This window comes from Myxine glutinosa, chromosome 4, assembly GCF_964187855.1.
Source record: "Myxine glutinosa chromosome 4, kmMyxGlut1.1, whole genome shotgun sequence".
Lineage (NCBI taxonomy): Eukaryota > Metazoa > Chordata > Myxini > Myxiniformes > Myxinidae > Myxine > Myxine glutinosa.
In genome coordinates, this window is record NC_136264.1 from 184,415,578 (window position 1) to 184,432,398 (window position 16,821).

Consider the following 16,821-nt stretch of genomic DNA (forward strand, 5'->3'; position numbering starts at 1 on the left):
AGTCATAACTCAGCCATAAAAATTAACAATCGGTACTTTATTAACAAAATGGCCGCCGGGCAACTTCCGTATTACGGAAACTGCTATAACTTCAGTTCCGAGTGTGATATGATTATAATTTTGGTGTCCAGTCATATGTTTTTGGGGTCAAGGAATCCATATTTGTACTTTTTATTTCAGTGAAATCATTGGTTCATAAAGAAATCTAAGATGGCTGCCAATACTGGCCACCGATGTGGCAGATTCAGTCATGTCTTGTGCTCCATAATATATATTACAATACATTTTGATTCAATTTCTTGGTTTCCAAAGTCTGGTTATCCATTTAGTTGGTTTATCATGACACTAGCTCAATAGATCATCCCCTAAATCATGGATGAACAATAAATCCAAGATGGCTGCCGCTGAACGGCTCCTAGTCAGTTTTGCTTCGTCTACCAAACTACACAGGTTTATAAAATGTATCTGAATTCCCATTCAATATGATCCCCGGCTTTGGTTATGCTTTGGGAAAAATATGTTGTTCAAAAGGCACATAATCCTCAGTTACTAAGATCAAGATCAAGATCACTCTCTTCACTCTGAAAGTCTGAATAAAGTCCACAGGTATCCGAAGAAAGTTGTTCCATGGTGCTCTCCGAATTTTCCCCATCTCCTTGGTACTCTTCATCAACTTCAGATTCTTCTGCTCTTTCTTCTGCCCCACCGATACCTATAAAAAATGTGAATGGATATAGTCGGGATTCAAAACAGTAAATCATATAAAAATAACAAAATTACGATTGCATTTTGGACTTAGCTACCTTGCTTTTCTCTTTCTCTACAGTGAACTTCACTGTCTTGTACATGTTTTCTGCTTGTATTCCTGTGTCTCTTCTTCCTTGAAGGCTGGCTTCTCTCTTCTACTGCATCTTCTAAATCTGCATCATACTCCGCGAGACCTGTAAGTGGAAGGTTACACATATTTAATCTGGATGAATGCACTGCCAGTGGGAATACATTGGAGGAACTTTATGACAGGAACGAAAAGCAATGATCAAAGTAATGATATATTTTTAGTATACTTACTTTGAATTTGTCTTTTCTTGCTCTTTTTCTTGGAGAGGCTTGGAGGGAGTTGCGGGCAGGTAAACCATATTGGCCTGATACCATCATCTGTATTTTCCCATCCTCTGTCAGTGATAGAAGGATACTCAATGTTTTGCTTGAGACACTGGTACCACACCCATGCCTGAAGGTCACTCCTCTTGAGGTGTTCATTGGTGCTACTCTCGTCTGGAAGGATGCTGGAACTAGATTTCACCTTTTGAGTGTTGTACGTTCGGATCCTTGTTTCAACAAAGCTTTCTTGTTCACTTCCAGAATACATGCAGGTTCTGAAGAAGCATTTAGCACTGGTAGCATCTTGAAAAGATTGATTTGATCTGCCCAGCTGAGAGAGTAGATGGGATTTCTCTTGTTTCAACATCTTCTTCAATGGCTTGATTTTGCCGATGCGAAATGGGAATGATGTCGTGTCACATCCAGTAATGCTATGATATGCTGGGAGAGTTTGACACACTTCATCTCCAAAATGAGTCGTTAGTTTCTTGACACTGACGTACCGATGGTCAATCTTCATGAACCAGTCTTGTGGTGGTTTGCAGACAGAATAGGCATAGCTCAAGAGGATCAGTACATCTGTATCTGAAGCCTTAATCACAACCGGACCTTCGCACTTGCTTGCATGAAGAACAAGCCTGGTGTCAGCCTCATGATGGTTGCAGGATTCAAGTTGTTCAAACTTAGTTTGCGTGATCAACCATGTATTCTGTTCCTCTGTCACGGTGAGTGGAATTCTGAGTTTCGATCTGACTGAATCACTTTTGAAGTAAGTGACCATAAATTTAATCAGCTCAGTCTTGTTTTCAGCATTATGCAGAAATGCGTCCCAATCTTTGCCTCTGGGCATACTCTGCTCGGGGCTTGTGATGTGGGTTCTTCTACCAGAGATCCCTCGGCGTCGTTGGGTTAACTCCTTTGTAGTGGACGTACAGTAGGAATCAAATATGATCCCAAGCTGTTTTGGGTTTGACTGGCTTGGTGGCATGCAGAATTTCAATAGGGCATCAGTGTATTCTCCCCAAGTCTGTTGAGCCGGGATTGACTTTACAGCTGCCATTCCGTCAATCAGCCAGTTGCTTCTATTTGGCGGTTCCTCTGTAGTTGATGAAGATTCCTCAATAAGGTAGTTCCTCAGCGCTGCTTTAGAACCTTGTCGAATGTCTCGTTCTGGTGTGGCAAGGGCAAGTGGAATAGTTGTCAGGGGGTGTGAATGTGCCTCTTCAGGGGTAGTTGCCTTTCCTACCAACACACCAAATGCTTGTCGATCCTCCTTGAGAACGTTCACTGCCTTTGGATTTTTCTTGACCTTCTCCATGCCCGTTTTGATCTTGAGATTCACAATCCTGTCAAAAATGTTCATTCTGCCTTCTCCAGTAGCCTTGAGTCTAAGGTTAACAAAGTCTTGGAATTGTTTCTCTCCTGCTTCGGTTGATGACAACAATCCACTGACAATACCTTGGTTAATTTCCACTCCAGTTTTCATGTGACGCGCAGAACCAATCAGAAAAGGGTCAAAGTACTTATCCAATTGGATGACTAGGTTGCGAACCATGTTGTCATGCTGCCTCCGTGCCCCTATTGTTGTTTCCTTGTGAGTTGAAGAGGTCAGGATATGCAACCTTTCCTTCAATCTTCCTCTGAGCTTTGCCATTAAGTGACTCGTTTTTATGAACGCATCTGTTGTCTGCTTGCTGGTACTGTAACCGCCTTGCATTGGACCACCCCGGACTTTAACCTCTCTGTTGATTGTGGTCTCAGTGATCAAGTCCCCATGGATCGTAGAAAAGGGCTCGCCAGTCATCGACCCTCCGAATCCATTTTGCAACAGATCATCCCAGGCATCTTTGTGATTCACCTTCAGATTTTGGAGATTGACGTGTTGGAATGTCAGGTACCTAGCATAGTTGATGTGCCCGAAAGCAAAGCACTTTGGAAGAAGCGTTCTCTCTGCTGCCAGGTGTGTTTCAATGCTCTTCTCCCTTACAGCTGCTATGAGGCACAACATTGCTGATACGTCCTTAAGATATTCTGCTATCATTTTGGCCTGAGTTCCTGCTGATTGCATCAGTGAGGTACAGATGTCCTTGAAAATAGGTAACTGCAGAACTGATTCAAGACTTGTCTTATTTGGATTGAACCTGAGGTTGGCGACCACTTCTCTCGTATACTCGTCCAATATGGAAGCAACATCTTGTGATTTCATCCTGTGCCTCAGTAGGGCCTCAAATGACTGTTTGTGTAGACGAATGCTTCTTGCGTAGTGACGTCCTTCAAATGCTTGAGCAACAGAACCATCGGCAATAGCTCCGGCATCTACCCACCAGTCCTTCAAACCAAGACATCCATACTTCTTGAAGAGAATCTTGAGGTTCACCAGAATGGTATGGAATCCTCCCATGAGTGGTATTATTTTGTCATACCTCTCCTGATGCTGATATAGCCATGAAATGATCAACATTTTGCTGTTGATTGCCTCATCTGCATGTGCAAAAATATAGTCCAGTTCAAGATCTTCAGCAATCTGTACTATCATGTCCATGTACCATTTAATCACATTGTCTCCCGGGGGCAATGGAACGACAGGAAGATACTCCAACTTGCACTTTGTAGTGGAGCAATCAGTCACAGTTTTCATGAATGAAGTCCAAGAACCTACAGGTCCCAGCACGTCTTTATCAATCTCAGGAAAGTATTCTTCTAGGCAGTCGTCACCAACAGTACCAACGAGAACCCAAGCAATATTCCGTTCCAGAGCATCGTGTAACACTTGTGAATCTCTGTAGTCATCATTGAAGTCGGGAAAGGATGGAGGGGGTGCTCTTTTCTTAGGGATTTTGGATGCTCCATAGTCAGGCTCCTCTTGCTCAATGATATTGGACTGTTTAAGTTTTGAAGTGTTGCCAGCGGTGGTATCATCAGCATGTACAGCCTGGAATATTGTACCAGTTGTGTGATGAGTAGTTTGGGCTCCCGTCAGCGTCTGCTGTTTACCATCTGAGTTATCAAATGTTATATGTACACTTCGACCCTTGACGAAACCTGGAGGTAGCATCTTCTTGTGCTCCATGCTGATGGACTTTGCCCAATTATTGTTCAAGTCACGGACATCTGTGTATGGTATTCCAACGCCACATCGATTCAAGAGAGTAGTTGCCTCTTTGCTACCAGTGATTCTATGTATGGTCAAACTCAAAGCAGTTCCTAATGGTGATCGCTCACCTTTGACCATTTTTTCCCAGCTCTGAGTTATAGCTGAAATTTTCTCCGCTTCAGCGTTGCTTGTAGCCGTAGCATACCCAAATGCGTTTGTAGATCTCCTGGGATTGATTGACCAAGAAATGGCATTGAAGATACAGTGAAGAGGTCTGTGACTATCGAGTAGATCAAACAGCTCATCTGGTTCAAGGGGCCATTTGATATCATACCTCTGTGAAAGTTTACGACGAATCAGCTTTGAAAATGCTATTGTCAAATCAGATTCACGTAGACCATTTCCTTCAATTGTAGCCGCAGAATACGATATCGGATTGACCGCAGTGGAATGGACAACTAGCCGGTTCCCAAACAAGTGGAAGTCGATGGCGTCACCAAATTTCTCAGTCAGTCGTTTTTTCAACATGCAGGTTTTTGAAATCGGAGGGTCCTCAAGTTCATTGTCTTCACTGATCTCCTTTATGTCCTCAATCAATTCTCTCAGGAAATACGCCTTTTGATCCTTGACTACCATGCGGTGAAACAGTTTGAAAAAGCTGTCCATAACCTCGGTAGCTAATCTATCCTTCTCTGCTGCATCCGCTGACAGCAACTTTCTATCATATGCATAGGTAAAATTGTCATAACAACTTTTATGATAGTACACATCAACTGCAAACATGTCATATGATGCTCCACTCAGAATAACATCGAGTCGCTTCGCTGCATCATGGAACTTATCTCCTTCATCTTTGATTTTCATGTCCTTTGAACGTTCTACTTTACTGACAGCATTCTTCTCGGAGCATCTACCAAGACCACCACTATTGTACGGTTTACTGTCATCTTTCGTATCCACGTTGCACACGAAACAGATTTGCTTTTTCTCAAGTGACCCCCTGCGTATCCTATACGCGGGAGCAGCAACTGGTTCATTCGACTCATGAATATTCTCTGAACTGGAAACGGGAAGTTTGCGAGACTGGGCTTCCTTTCGGGCAATTCTGTTCCGAAATGTGATTCTACAGTTCTCATGAATCTTGACATCATGGCCTGCACTAGATAGTCTCACAGCGGCTGATTGAAATTCAGCATATGGTGCCTGAGTACACAGACTCTTGTCAACTTTAACCCATCTTCCCGCTAATTCTTGAATAGACTGCAATCCCTCCTCAGTCATATTATAAGCTGACTCAACGTCCTTAATAGTTTCATTACAGAGGCAGCACAACGGTTTGTCGCCCCTTGCTAAACTCAAAATCGGCGTGGATGCCATTGTGCAACCCTTTTCTCCTGTGCCAAAAAAGTTTTGTCTTTATGTAGTAATTTTATGAGGATTCACTGCATCTGCTAAGCCAGGATTCATGGAATCATTTCTTTGCGTCCGCATTCATGGAATCATTTCTTTGCATCCGGATTCAAGGAATCTGAAATGGAAACCAAGAAATTGAATCAAAATGTATTGTAATATATATTTCACTGAAATAAAAAGTACAAATATGGATTCCTTGACCCCAAAAACATATGACTGGACACCAAAATTATAATCATATCACACTCGGAACTGAAGTTATAGCAGTTTCCGTAATACGGAAGTTGCCCGGCGGCCATTTTGTTAATAAAGTACCGATTGTTAATTTTTATGGCTGAGTTATGACTGAGTTATCTTTCTTTATCATAATAGGCCACAATCAGTTGAAAAAAAAATCATCTATGGGTAAAAGCAACTCTCAGAAATACTATTTTAGCTATTCTGGTGGCCATTTTGGATTTTTGGCCGCCAACTTGGATTTGAGGCAAATTTCAGGGTGGCCCACAAGCTTATTCGACAGAGTATGATCAAAAGTATATAAATCCACTGAGAAAACCTTGACTGGAAAACGGCGCCATCTCTGCCTGGCATGGACCTGTCTACAAGTTTTAGCCTGGGGAGAGCCACCTGGTCTCTGCAGCAAAGCCAGTGGGACCCTAACACTAACAGGGGGGATCCCCTCCGGATTCACCCTGTAACAAAACCTACCCTTAGTGGTGGTGCCTCACTGGGATTGCCTTGTCCTTGGCCACATTCACAATTTCTGACGGTCCCAAAGGAATTTGGGTAACACATTCAGATTGAAGTGCACGCTTGGCCGCAAGGTCGCAGGCCTCGTTTCCCGCGATGCTCACATGTCACATGTGCAGGGATCCAGCACAGGTTGACCAGAGATTCCCTCCAATTGGCAATGCTAATCAGGTGCAGCACCTCGAGAACGAGGTCAAATGTACAACCTTCCTGTAGAGACTCCAATGTCTTTAGTGCAGAGAGGGAATCAGAAAAGATCACTTTAGAGCCATCTGTGTAGACGTGGAGAGATCGACTCCAAACCGAATGGATAAACTCGATCGCCTGCTTGCAGGGTGCAGAAGGGTTATCCTTATTGATTTCCCCCCATAAATCCAGGTGGATTTGAGGCATGGCAAGAGTCTGGGGGGGGGGGGCTAGATTGTTATTTATTAACTTTATTAACGCACTTAACAGGTAAAGAGTCCAGACTCATTTGTCTATCTGCCAATCTACAGGCCATACAGAAGGGAGGAGAATTTGGGTTTTGCCCACATGTGGTACTCCCAACAGTCTGTGAAACCAGCTTTGACTGGGCGGTTGGCCCCAGAGGATATGGATTTGGCCCTTAATTTAAGCCGGGACACTTCCCATTGGAGGGATAGGGGCATCGCACCGGCCTCCACCAAAAGGACAGAGACTGGCGTACTCACAAAGGCACCCAGACAGATACGCAGGGCTTTGGCCTGAATGGCTTCAAGTATTTCGCGGTTAGTTTTTGGCATATCCGGAACAAATCTGGCTTCCATAGTCGAGAGCAGATTTTGTACAGGAGAAATGCCCATTTTGTACAGGGGAAAAAGGCTTTCCTGGTGGTCTCCCCAAGAAGTGCCAGTGAGATATCGAAAAAGATTTAGGCCCTTGCTGCATTTGACTGCCACCTTCTTGGTGTCGGAGCTCCACGAAAGTCCCTTCTTGAAAACATCACCTATAAAGGCCACTTCAGATGATGCTCTGAGGATGGTTCCGCCTAGAGTCCCTGTATATAGAGAGTTGTGTCAACTCAAATTTGGACGCCATTTTGTGTCTAAGTGTGTCGGATTAGATATACATGTACATTCGCGATATGGGGTGATATATTCTAAACCTGCTAAAAAAAATTTTACTACACATATTTAGTCTTATTATTACACACAGGTGATATTTGTTTTGTCAAAAACTCAGCTATTGCCGTGAAAAAGAGCTGTGTGGTGATATTAAAAGTGGTATGGCAATGCATATTACAAGCCAACACTGCATATAAGAGCTAACATTATAAGTAAGACAAACCAATGCTGTCGTTCTCTGAATTTTAATAACTTTTAGAAAGGAGTGTGGGCATATCCAATATTTTTAAAATTTAATTAATAATTAATTTTATTTAATTAATATCCAAATTTAATTTAATTAATAATTAAAAATTAATTATTAAATTAATAATTAAATTATTAATAATAATTTTAATGAGCTGTCATGTACTAGTACTTCCACAACAGAAAATCACATGGACAATCTTCCGGAAGATGGCCAGACAAATCGCTAGCTCTATCGACCACATGTATATTGATATCAAACAGGGATAACAGCTTTTGAAAGTTGAGCCAGTTTTAAATGTGGGTACACAAATACACCTGTTTTACTGCATTAATCACCTAGAAATATTGTATGTTTTGGGAACGATAGCTGTCACCAGGTTAAATATATAGGGATTGTCCAATGTGCAAAATCTTCCATCACTACAATTTGGCCATAAATCCCGGAGTGGGAAATATTTGAGCAAATATGCCACAAGACGCATGAGCACTGTACAAAGCAAACAATAACTCGTCAAATTTTTGACGTATGGATGGCTGCACAACCCGCAAAAAAATTGAGCAGGTCCCCCCCTAAAATTGCTTTTATGATTGCCGATTAGGCTAAAGATTTTAAACCAAAAAAATAACTTGCCTCGGAATAAGTTTTGAATGGACGGACAGACAACTGAAAACAAAACGGACCATGGGTTTCCCACCCCTATAAAATCAAAATTAATTCCCTCTGAAAAAGTGCAGTGACATTGCCCGCAGACTACCCAACCGCAGACCAGGCAATGTCACTGTACCGGGACATTTCATCAACCAATGACAATATGCGGTCCGCTAGGACTACCCGAAAAAAATTGAGCAGGGTTCTTCCCACGGAAATGCATTTTTGGTCAGCTCCTTGAAGATTATAAACAAACACAAATCACTTCCCTTTAAAAGGGTTTTCAACGGACAGACAACCAAAAAAAAACCGAGCAGATAGAATTGCTTTTGAACATCGATCATCAAGCGGCGTGGGCCTACCTGGCAGAGTCTCGAGGAGTCGATCGCTTTCCAGCTCTTTCGTCTGACTTTCGCTTCCCAAATTTGTCTTCTGACTTTATCACTTGGAAATCTATACATCTTATATTTCCCAGATTGGTTTGAACAACCAAAAGCAGAACAACCAGTCATTTTGTTTGGCAATAAACAACATTCCCGTACCAAGCTGACGTTCACGCACGGTGAAGTTAGACACAAAATGGCGCCACGAAATCACGTGACCAGAAATCTCGGGTCAGCGCATGGCGCAACTCTCTTTATACAGGGACTCTAGTTCCGCCGAACTAATTTTGCTGTATTCTGAACCATTTTCTTGCGGGGAAAAAATTACAAATTTGGATTTGGCGCCAAAGAACTGGAACCCCCACCTTTGGGCTCACAGCTCCACCAATCCGATGTCAGCCTGAAGTTTCCTTACTGAAAAAGCTAAGCTTTTGCTCCGGACCCACAGAGCAATACAATCAGCAACCAGCAGCATCTTGCCTTGGATCCCTAGGGAGGCTATGTCATTGATCACAATATTTAAAAAAGTGTAGGGCTTGGACGGATACCATGGGGGATGCCTTATTTCAGATGAAAATAGGGAGAGAGGGCCTGGCCCACTCACTTGAAATGTCCTGAAGAACAAAAAGTCCCGGACCCACTAGAACATTTTGCCACTAATGCCGAGATGCTGCAGCTTGTAAACTAGGGCTTCCTTCCAGACTGTATCGTAAACTTTATGAATGTCTAGGAAAACACCAAGGAGCAACTCCTGGTTATTGAGGGATTTCCTGACCTCAGTAGCCAATATAACAACATTGTCAATGGCTGAACGGCCCTTTCAAAATCTGCTCTGGGATTCATACAACAAGTTGTTCTGTTCGAGGAAGAAAACCAGGCGATTATTCACCATCTTCTGCAACATAATTTGCTTACTAATGAAATGAGGGAGATCGGGCGATATGATGATGGCTTTTGGGGATTTGATTTTTGCCCCGCTTTGAGAATCAAAGCAACTATAGAATGTTTCCACTCACTGGGAAGTTCTCCGAGAGACCAAGCCCTATTGAATAGGTCAAGAAACCAGCCCAACACCTTGTCGTCCATGTGCTTGAACATGTGGAAGTTCAAGAGGTTGGGACCAGGGGCACTGTCATTAGATTTTTGAATAGCTTGCCTAAGTTCCCAAAGGGAGAAGTCAAGGTTTAGAGGGGAATGGACGGTTGCCAGTCATTAAGGATTTCTCTGTTCTGGATCTAGAATTGAAGTTTGGGCGCTTTGGACTCACTGTCAGTGTTGTTTTCTCCGAATAGGTCAGATAAATATTTGCCCAAGGCCTCAGCCTTGTCCTTGCTCGAGGAGGAGGTTCCATCGGGTGTAACAAGTATAGGGATGACCCTTCCTAGATGTTTAATTCCGTTCATACATTTCACCCTTCTCCAAACGGATTGAAGAGGGTTGCCTGGGCCAATGGATGAACAAAAAAGCCACCAAGAGGCCATCTTGGCACGTTTTATGACCAGCTGGACCTGGGATCATTTCCTCTTGTACTCAATGGCATCCTCATTCTTAAGGATTTCCTTACTTTCTTCAGAGCCTCCCTCCTTTCCTGAATGGCCTGTCCGCACTTGGCATTCCACCAAGGTACTTAGGTTTTCGTGCCCGGTGAGCTTCTGCAGGTAGGAATTGTTTCCTGGTTTGAAGTCGTCACACCAGATGACAACCCCTTCACACTTCTTGAAGCACCTCCTGGAGCAGACCGAGATACAGTGATTTGCAGTGATTATAGAGGTTTATAATCGATAACCCTTTCCTTGAGCTGGGAATCCTGACAATGATCAATTGCAGTTCGGCAGCACATTCTATTTCCTCGAAGGAAAAACCACAACCACAACCACAATTCTTTACTGAGCTTGATTAAAAACCCCACAACCTCCTCCACTCCTCCTCATTCTATCGTTGCGGATGAAGGTGTCGCCAGGGATCTGGAATTGCTTGGGACTTTTAAGCCAGGTTTCCTGAATACATATGATGTCAGGTTTAGATGTTAAGTCATTAATGAACTTTTTAAATTCCTATCCATGAGCTACTAAACTTTTTGCATTCCATTGAATTATTTTAATTACTCCATGGACAAGTCCTGTGACTGTTTGGGTTCCTTCGAGTTGCTCATAGTACAGGACTTAACTAATTTATTGATCTCCTTCGATTAAATCCTCTCCCCAGCCCAAATGCTCCTGGGCTGCGGTAGAGATTATGCTTATTTTCTCTGTTCTCCTTTTGGCTTGGGCTGTGTAATTGACAACTTCTGTAATGAAGCCAATGAACCCCATTTTGGAAAAGCTCATGCCCATATTGATTCTTGAACCCTTAGTTTGGCATTTTTGGTCACTTCTCTCGATTTTGATTCCTACCGATCTTGGTAAAGTTTTGGCCTGGGCTACAATTCTGGGGGTTGAGATGATGCCTTTTGCAGGGGCCTTGACCTTGGGGAGCTTAAGAATGGCATCTGCATATGATAGCTTCCCTGCTGTTTTGACTTGCTGGATCTGGATGGCCCTCTGGAATTCGGGGCACCCCCTATAGGCTCTTCTCCCCTCTCCCGCCTCTCATCCTCTTGCCCCTCCTCCCGCTCTTTCCCTTACCCCTCCGCTCTCCCTTCCCCCCTCTCCTCCCATCCCCTCTCTCCCCTCTCCTACTCCACCTATATGCCCTCCACCCCCTCTCTCTCCCCTTCTCCCCCACTCTCTCTTCTCTACTCCCCCTCTCTCCTCCCCCCTCCTCCTCCCCCGTCCTCCTCCCCCTCCCTCTCCCCACTCCCACTCTAAACACTTATAGTTGAAGGAGGTTACATGTCGGGAATACCTGCAAAAAACATGTACAAATCAAAATTCACTCAGAAAAGTACTTGTTGGATGCACATCTTTCAGCAATGACTGCGGTGAGTGTTTTTGGGTAGCAGGTCGCTACCAGCTTTACACAGTGAGATGGTGAAATCTTTGCCCATTATTTACGTGAAAATTGCTCTAGTTCTGCCAAGATTGATGGGGGTCTTCGATGGACTGCAATCTTCAAGTCTCAACCGAAATGTTTAATTGGGTTCAAGTCAGGACATTGACTGGGCCACTCAAGAACAGTTATTTTCTTCTTATTCAGCCACTCCAGTGTTGCTTTAGCTTTGTGCTTTGGATCATTGCCCTGTCAAAATGTGAATCTCCTATATCCAGTTCAACATTCATGGCTGACTCAAGCAGGTTTTCATCAAGGATTCTCCTGTATTTTACACTGTACATTGTCCCTTCTATCCTGACAAACTTACCAGTCCCTGCTGATGAAAAGCAGCCCCACTACACGATGCTGCCACCACCAAGATTGGCAGTAGGGATGGTGTTGTCTGGGTGATGTGCAAAGTTTTTTTTTTTTTTTTTGTATACAGGATCGAGGCTCGTGAAAGAGCTAACATTTATCACACAAAAAATCAAAACAGACACAAAAATATATAATAAGGGGAGCTATATAATAAGGGGAGCGGTAGACAAGATGTGGAGAGAAGGGGAAGCACACAGACACAACATTTGAGAGCAGGTACACTGGGAGATCTGTGGGAGGGAGAGGGCTTGGGGGAGGTGGCATGGGAAGGGGGTGGGGGTGTGAAAAGTATAAAACACAAGGATACTACAAGGACTTCCAGGAAAAAAGTTGGTATTTCAAAAAAGTGTATCTGTGGTGAAATTGGCGGGGGTAGAAAAGATCAAGGTTTTGGATGGGGGAAGATAAGAGATGGTGGTGAACAGCTGTTTTAAAGACCTGGAGGGAGGAGTGGGATTGAAGAGAGTGAGGGAGTTTGTTCCAGAGGCGGGAGAAAAGAGGAATTAAGGAGTGAAGAAATAGTCTTGATAGGAGAAATAAGAATAATAAATATAAATGAAGAGGGCTTACGAGGTTTCTTAATTGGCTGCTGTGATAAAGAAGATAAGTAGAGGCTGTTCTCGGAAGCAGTCCTCCTTTTGTACTTCTGCCTCCCTCCACGCACATGGTCAAGACGCACACCTAGACGCAAGTTAAGCTTACACCAGATGTAACGTTTTGAATTTCGACCAAAAAGTTTCAATTTTTGTATCGTCGGACCACAAAACCTTTCTCCACATGCTTGCAGTATCATGAAGATGCTTTTTCGCAAACTCAATATGAGCTTGTGGTGCTGTGCACACACAACTCGTTTGCCAAAAAGGTAGGCCACAACGCGTGGTACAAACGAAAGCACTTTATTACAAGCTCGCACATCAGCACTGGGCGGGCTCGACCTTCGTGCCCGCATATATGTCCCGAGGCCACGCCTTGCCCCCGGGCGTGGCCGATCGGCCGAAAGGCGGGGCGTGTATCTCAGTTCCATGCCCGGACGCTCGCGCCACCCACTGGTGCGCGGAATTATTGATCATTGTGACCGCCACACGCGCCCCCCCAGAATTCCCGCACACCTGAAGGGTGAGTTTGCAGGGAAGCCGGATGACCCGGCCGAAACGCCCTCTGGCGATGCGTGCAGGGCTGGGGGGTAGCGGGACTGCGGGGCTGGGGGGTGCCGGGGGCCTGACCGCCGGGGGGCAGCCTCGACGTGGAGGCAGAGCTGCTTGCGGGGGGTGGACCAGATCGAGGTGGGCCGGCTTGAGGCGGTCCATGGAGATACGATCCGGAGCACCGCCGATGTCCACGGTGAAATGTTTGTCCCCGGTCTCCAGCACGCGGAAGGGCCCGACGTACGGGGGCCGTAGCGGTGCCCGGTGAGCGTCGTGCTGGACGAAAACGTACTCCGCCGTGCGAAGCTCCGGGGCAACGTGGGAGGATGGGCAACCGTGGTGTGCCGTCGGCACCGGGGCGAACCTCCTGGCGGTCTCCTGCAGGGTGGAGCACTATTGCGTCACGGACCAAGGAGCCGTGGAGTCGGGGATAAATTCGCCCGGCACCCGCAGCGGTTGTCCGAAGACCAGCTCCACCGAGGACGCACGCAGGTCATCCTTGGGTGCTGTCCTGAGGCCCAGCAGGACCCAGGGGAGCCTGTCGGCCCAGCTGCCATCGCGGAGGCTGGCCCGGAGCGCGGCCTTCATTGAGTGATGAAAGCGCTCGCACAGGCCGTTGGCCTGGGGGTGGTAGGCCGTGGTGCGGTGCAGTTTGACGCCGAGCCCTTGCGCCACCGCTCCCCAGAGCTCCGAGGTGAACTGGGGGCCGCGGTCGGACGAGATGTCCGAGGGGGCACCGAACTGGGCAACCCACGTGGCGATGAAGGCTTGCGCGACATCAGCCGCAGCCGTCGCCGCCAATGGCACGGCCTCTGGCCACCGGGTGGTGCGGTCCACCATGGTGAGGAGGTGGGTGAACCCCCGAGAGGGGGGCAGAGGTCCCACCAAGTCGACGTGGACATGGTCGAACCGACGCTTGGGCACCGTAAACGGGGCCAACGGGGCCTGGGTGTGGCGGTGGACCTTTGCGCGCTGGCACACGAGGCACGTCCTGGCCCAGTCGCGGGTGTTCTTCCTGAGGCCATGCCAGACGAACTTCGCCGCGACGAGCTTCTGGGAGGCCTTTGTGCCCGGGTGGGACAGGCCGTGGATGGCGTCGAAAACCGGGCGCTGCCAGCCAGCGGGCACGATGGGGCGAGGCCGGCCGAGGGAGACGTCGCACAAGAGGGCCGTGCCCGCGACATCGAACGGCACCTCGGTGATGCGTAGGCCCATGACGGCGGTCCGCAAGGCCTGGATGTCGTGGTCGGTGGTCTGGTCCTCCGCCATCCGGGCATAGTCGATCCCGAGGTGGACCGCGTGTGCGACGGACCGGGAAAGGCAATCCGCCACCGGGTTGTCTTTACCCGCGACGTGATGGATGTCCGTCGTGTACTCGGACACGGCAGAGAGGTGACGTTGCTGCCGGGCCGACCATGGCTTGGCGACCTTGGCCATCACGAATACAAGGGGCTTGTGATCGACGAAAGCCGTGAACGGGCGGCCCTCGAGCAGATGGCGGAAGTGTCGGACCGCCAGGTGGAGCCCGAGCAGCTCGCGGTCGAAGGTGCTGTAGCGGCGTTCGTGCGGGCGAAGCTGCCGCTAAAAAACGCCAGTGGCTGCCAAGCACCACTCACCCACTGCTCGTGCACCGCGCCCACCGCGTAGTCCGACGCGTCGGTGGTGAGGGCGATCGGTGCATCGGGCGCCGGGTGCGCCAGCATGGTGGCGTTGGCCAGGGCCAGCTTTGCGCCCGCAAACGCCGTGGCCATCGGCTCCGTTCCGGCAATGTCACCTTTGCCCGGCTTGCCCCGGAGGGCCTCGTGCAGGGGGCGGAGGAGCTGGGCGACATGGGGCACGAAACGGTGATAAAAATTCACCATGCCCAGGAATTCCTGGAGCCCCTTGATCGTGCGGGGGCGTGGGAAACTCCTGACCGCCTCCACCTTGGCCGGCAAAGGGATGGCCCCGTGCCTGGTGATGCAGTGCCCCAAGAAGTCGATGGCGGTGACGCCGAAACGGCACTTCGCGGGGTTGATTATCAGGCCGTGCTGGCCCAGGCGTTTGAAGAGCGTGCGGAGGTGGAGCAGGTGCTCCTCCCGGGACACGCTCGCGACTAGGATGTCATCCAGGTAGACGTAGATGAAAGGTAAGTCGCGGAAGACGCTGTCCTTGAGCCGCTGGAATGCCTGGGCCGCATTTTTCATCCCAAAAGGCATCCGCAGGAACTCAAAGAGGCCGAAAGGGGTGATGACGGCCGTGTTTGTTACATCGTCCGGTCGTACGGGGACCTGGTGGTAGCCCCGGATGAGGTCCACCTTGGAGAAAACGGTCGTGTTTGCCAACCGGGTGGAAAAGTCTTGAATATGCGGGACCGGGTAGCAGTTGAGGGTGGTGGCATCGTTGAGCCAGCGCTAGTCACAGCACGCCCGCCATCCGCCGCCGGGCTTGGGCACAATGTGCAGAGGAGAGGCCCATGCGCTGTTGGAGTGCCGTATGATGCCCAGCCGCTCCAGCATGGCGAACTCCGCTTTCGCCACGGCGAGCTTTGTGGGGTCGAGGCGGCACGCCCGGGCATAGACCGGTGGGCCGATGGTGGGGATATGGTGCTCCACCCCGTGTTTGAAGGCCACCGCTGAAAAGTTGGGCCGCGTGAGTGCCTGGAAACTGGCGAGGAGGCGGGTAAACTCGTCCGCTGCCGGAAGCGTACAGACTAACCTCGCCAGGACGGAACCACTCAGCAAGCCGCTTGGCAAGCCGCTCGGTGAGCCGCTCAGCGAGCTGCTCAACGAGCCGCTCAGCGAACAAGAGAGCGAGCTGAAGGTTTCGGCCTGGACGAGACGTCGACGCTTAACGTCCACCAACAGCCCATGCGCACAAAGGAGGTCCGCACCGAGCAGGGCCATTGGCACGCTGGCGGTGACGAACGACCATTGGAAGCGGTGCCCTCCGAACCGCAGTGAGAGGCAACGCTTCCCGAATGTGCGGATGGGTGTTCCGTTGGCGGCAAGCAAAGCGGGGCCCCGGCCCGCGGCTTGTTGGTGCGGACGTGGAGGCAGGGAGGACGCTTACCTGCGCTCCCGTGTTGCACAGAAAACGACGACCAGACGAGGTGTCCATGATGAACAGGAGGCTGCCGGAATGGCCGACGCTCATGGCCGCAAGTGAGTGCCGGCCCGGTCGTTTCCCGACCCGTCAAAAGAACAAGGCGGGCGGCACGTTCTAGTCTTGCGGCCGAACCTGGCGTGATAGTAGCACCAGGTTTGTGGCGGTGGCGGCCGGGTCGGCCATGCTGGTGGCGGTGGTGGTGGCGGCGGCGGTAGTGGGCGGGGCGTAGCAGTGGCCACGAGGGAAGCAGGGGGCGCTGTAGCCTATGCACCGGGATCCACTACGGCAGCACCGTACACCGACCGCGTGTCGCAGGCCATGAAAAATTTGTCGGCCTCGCCGGCCAGGGCGCGGGGTTCCGTTCTTTTGGAACCGGCCAGCGTGAGGCGCACCTGTACAGGTAGCTGGCGGAGGAAAAGTGCTCGGAACAGGAAATCCGGGTGCTGGTCTCCAAGCAGGGACAGCATAAAATCCATCCGAATGGACTGTCGTGTGTCGCCGAGGGCGGGAAGGTCCA

The 16,821-nt window shown here is 48.6% G+C and overlaps 1 protein-coding gene across 1 annotated transcript; it reads right to left on the reverse strand.

Annotated features, from left to right (window-relative positions):
- Window positions 1-16: 16 nt before the first annotated feature.
- LOC144891666 (uncharacterized) lies at window positions 17-10,876 on the reverse strand. The gene is made up of 8 exons (XM_078775339.1): window positions 10,830-10,876; window positions 10,255-10,452; window positions 9,741-9,880; window positions 7,051-7,376; window positions 6,463-6,586; window positions 1,069-5,373; window positions 804-941; window positions 17-712 (listed from the first exon to the last, which is right to left on the reverse strand). Exons 1-8 carry the CDS (start codon window positions 10,874-10,876, stop codon window positions 543-545), a joined length of 5,448 nt encoding a protein of 1,815 aa, XP_078631465.1. The 3' UTR covers window positions 17-542.
- Between the last annotated feature and the right edge of the window lie 5,945 nt (window positions 10,877-16,821).

What these genes read in the sequence shown, in the direction of transcription:
- LOC144891666 (XM_078775339.1), bottom strand. Translation starts at nt 10,876, where the DNA reads ATGAGCAACTCGAAGGAACCCAAACAGTCACAGGACTTGTCCATGGA. An exon ending in AAGAATGAGGATGCCATTGA is followed by an intron (nt 9,881 to 10,254) that starts GTACAAGAGGAA and finishes TTGGGAACTTAG; the next exon opens with GCAAGCTATTCAAAAATCTA. An exon ending in TAGAGAAAGAGAAAAGCAAG is followed by an intron (nt 713 to 803) that starts GTAGCTAAGTCC and finishes CATTTTTTATAG; the next exon opens with GTATCGGTGGGGCAGAAGAA.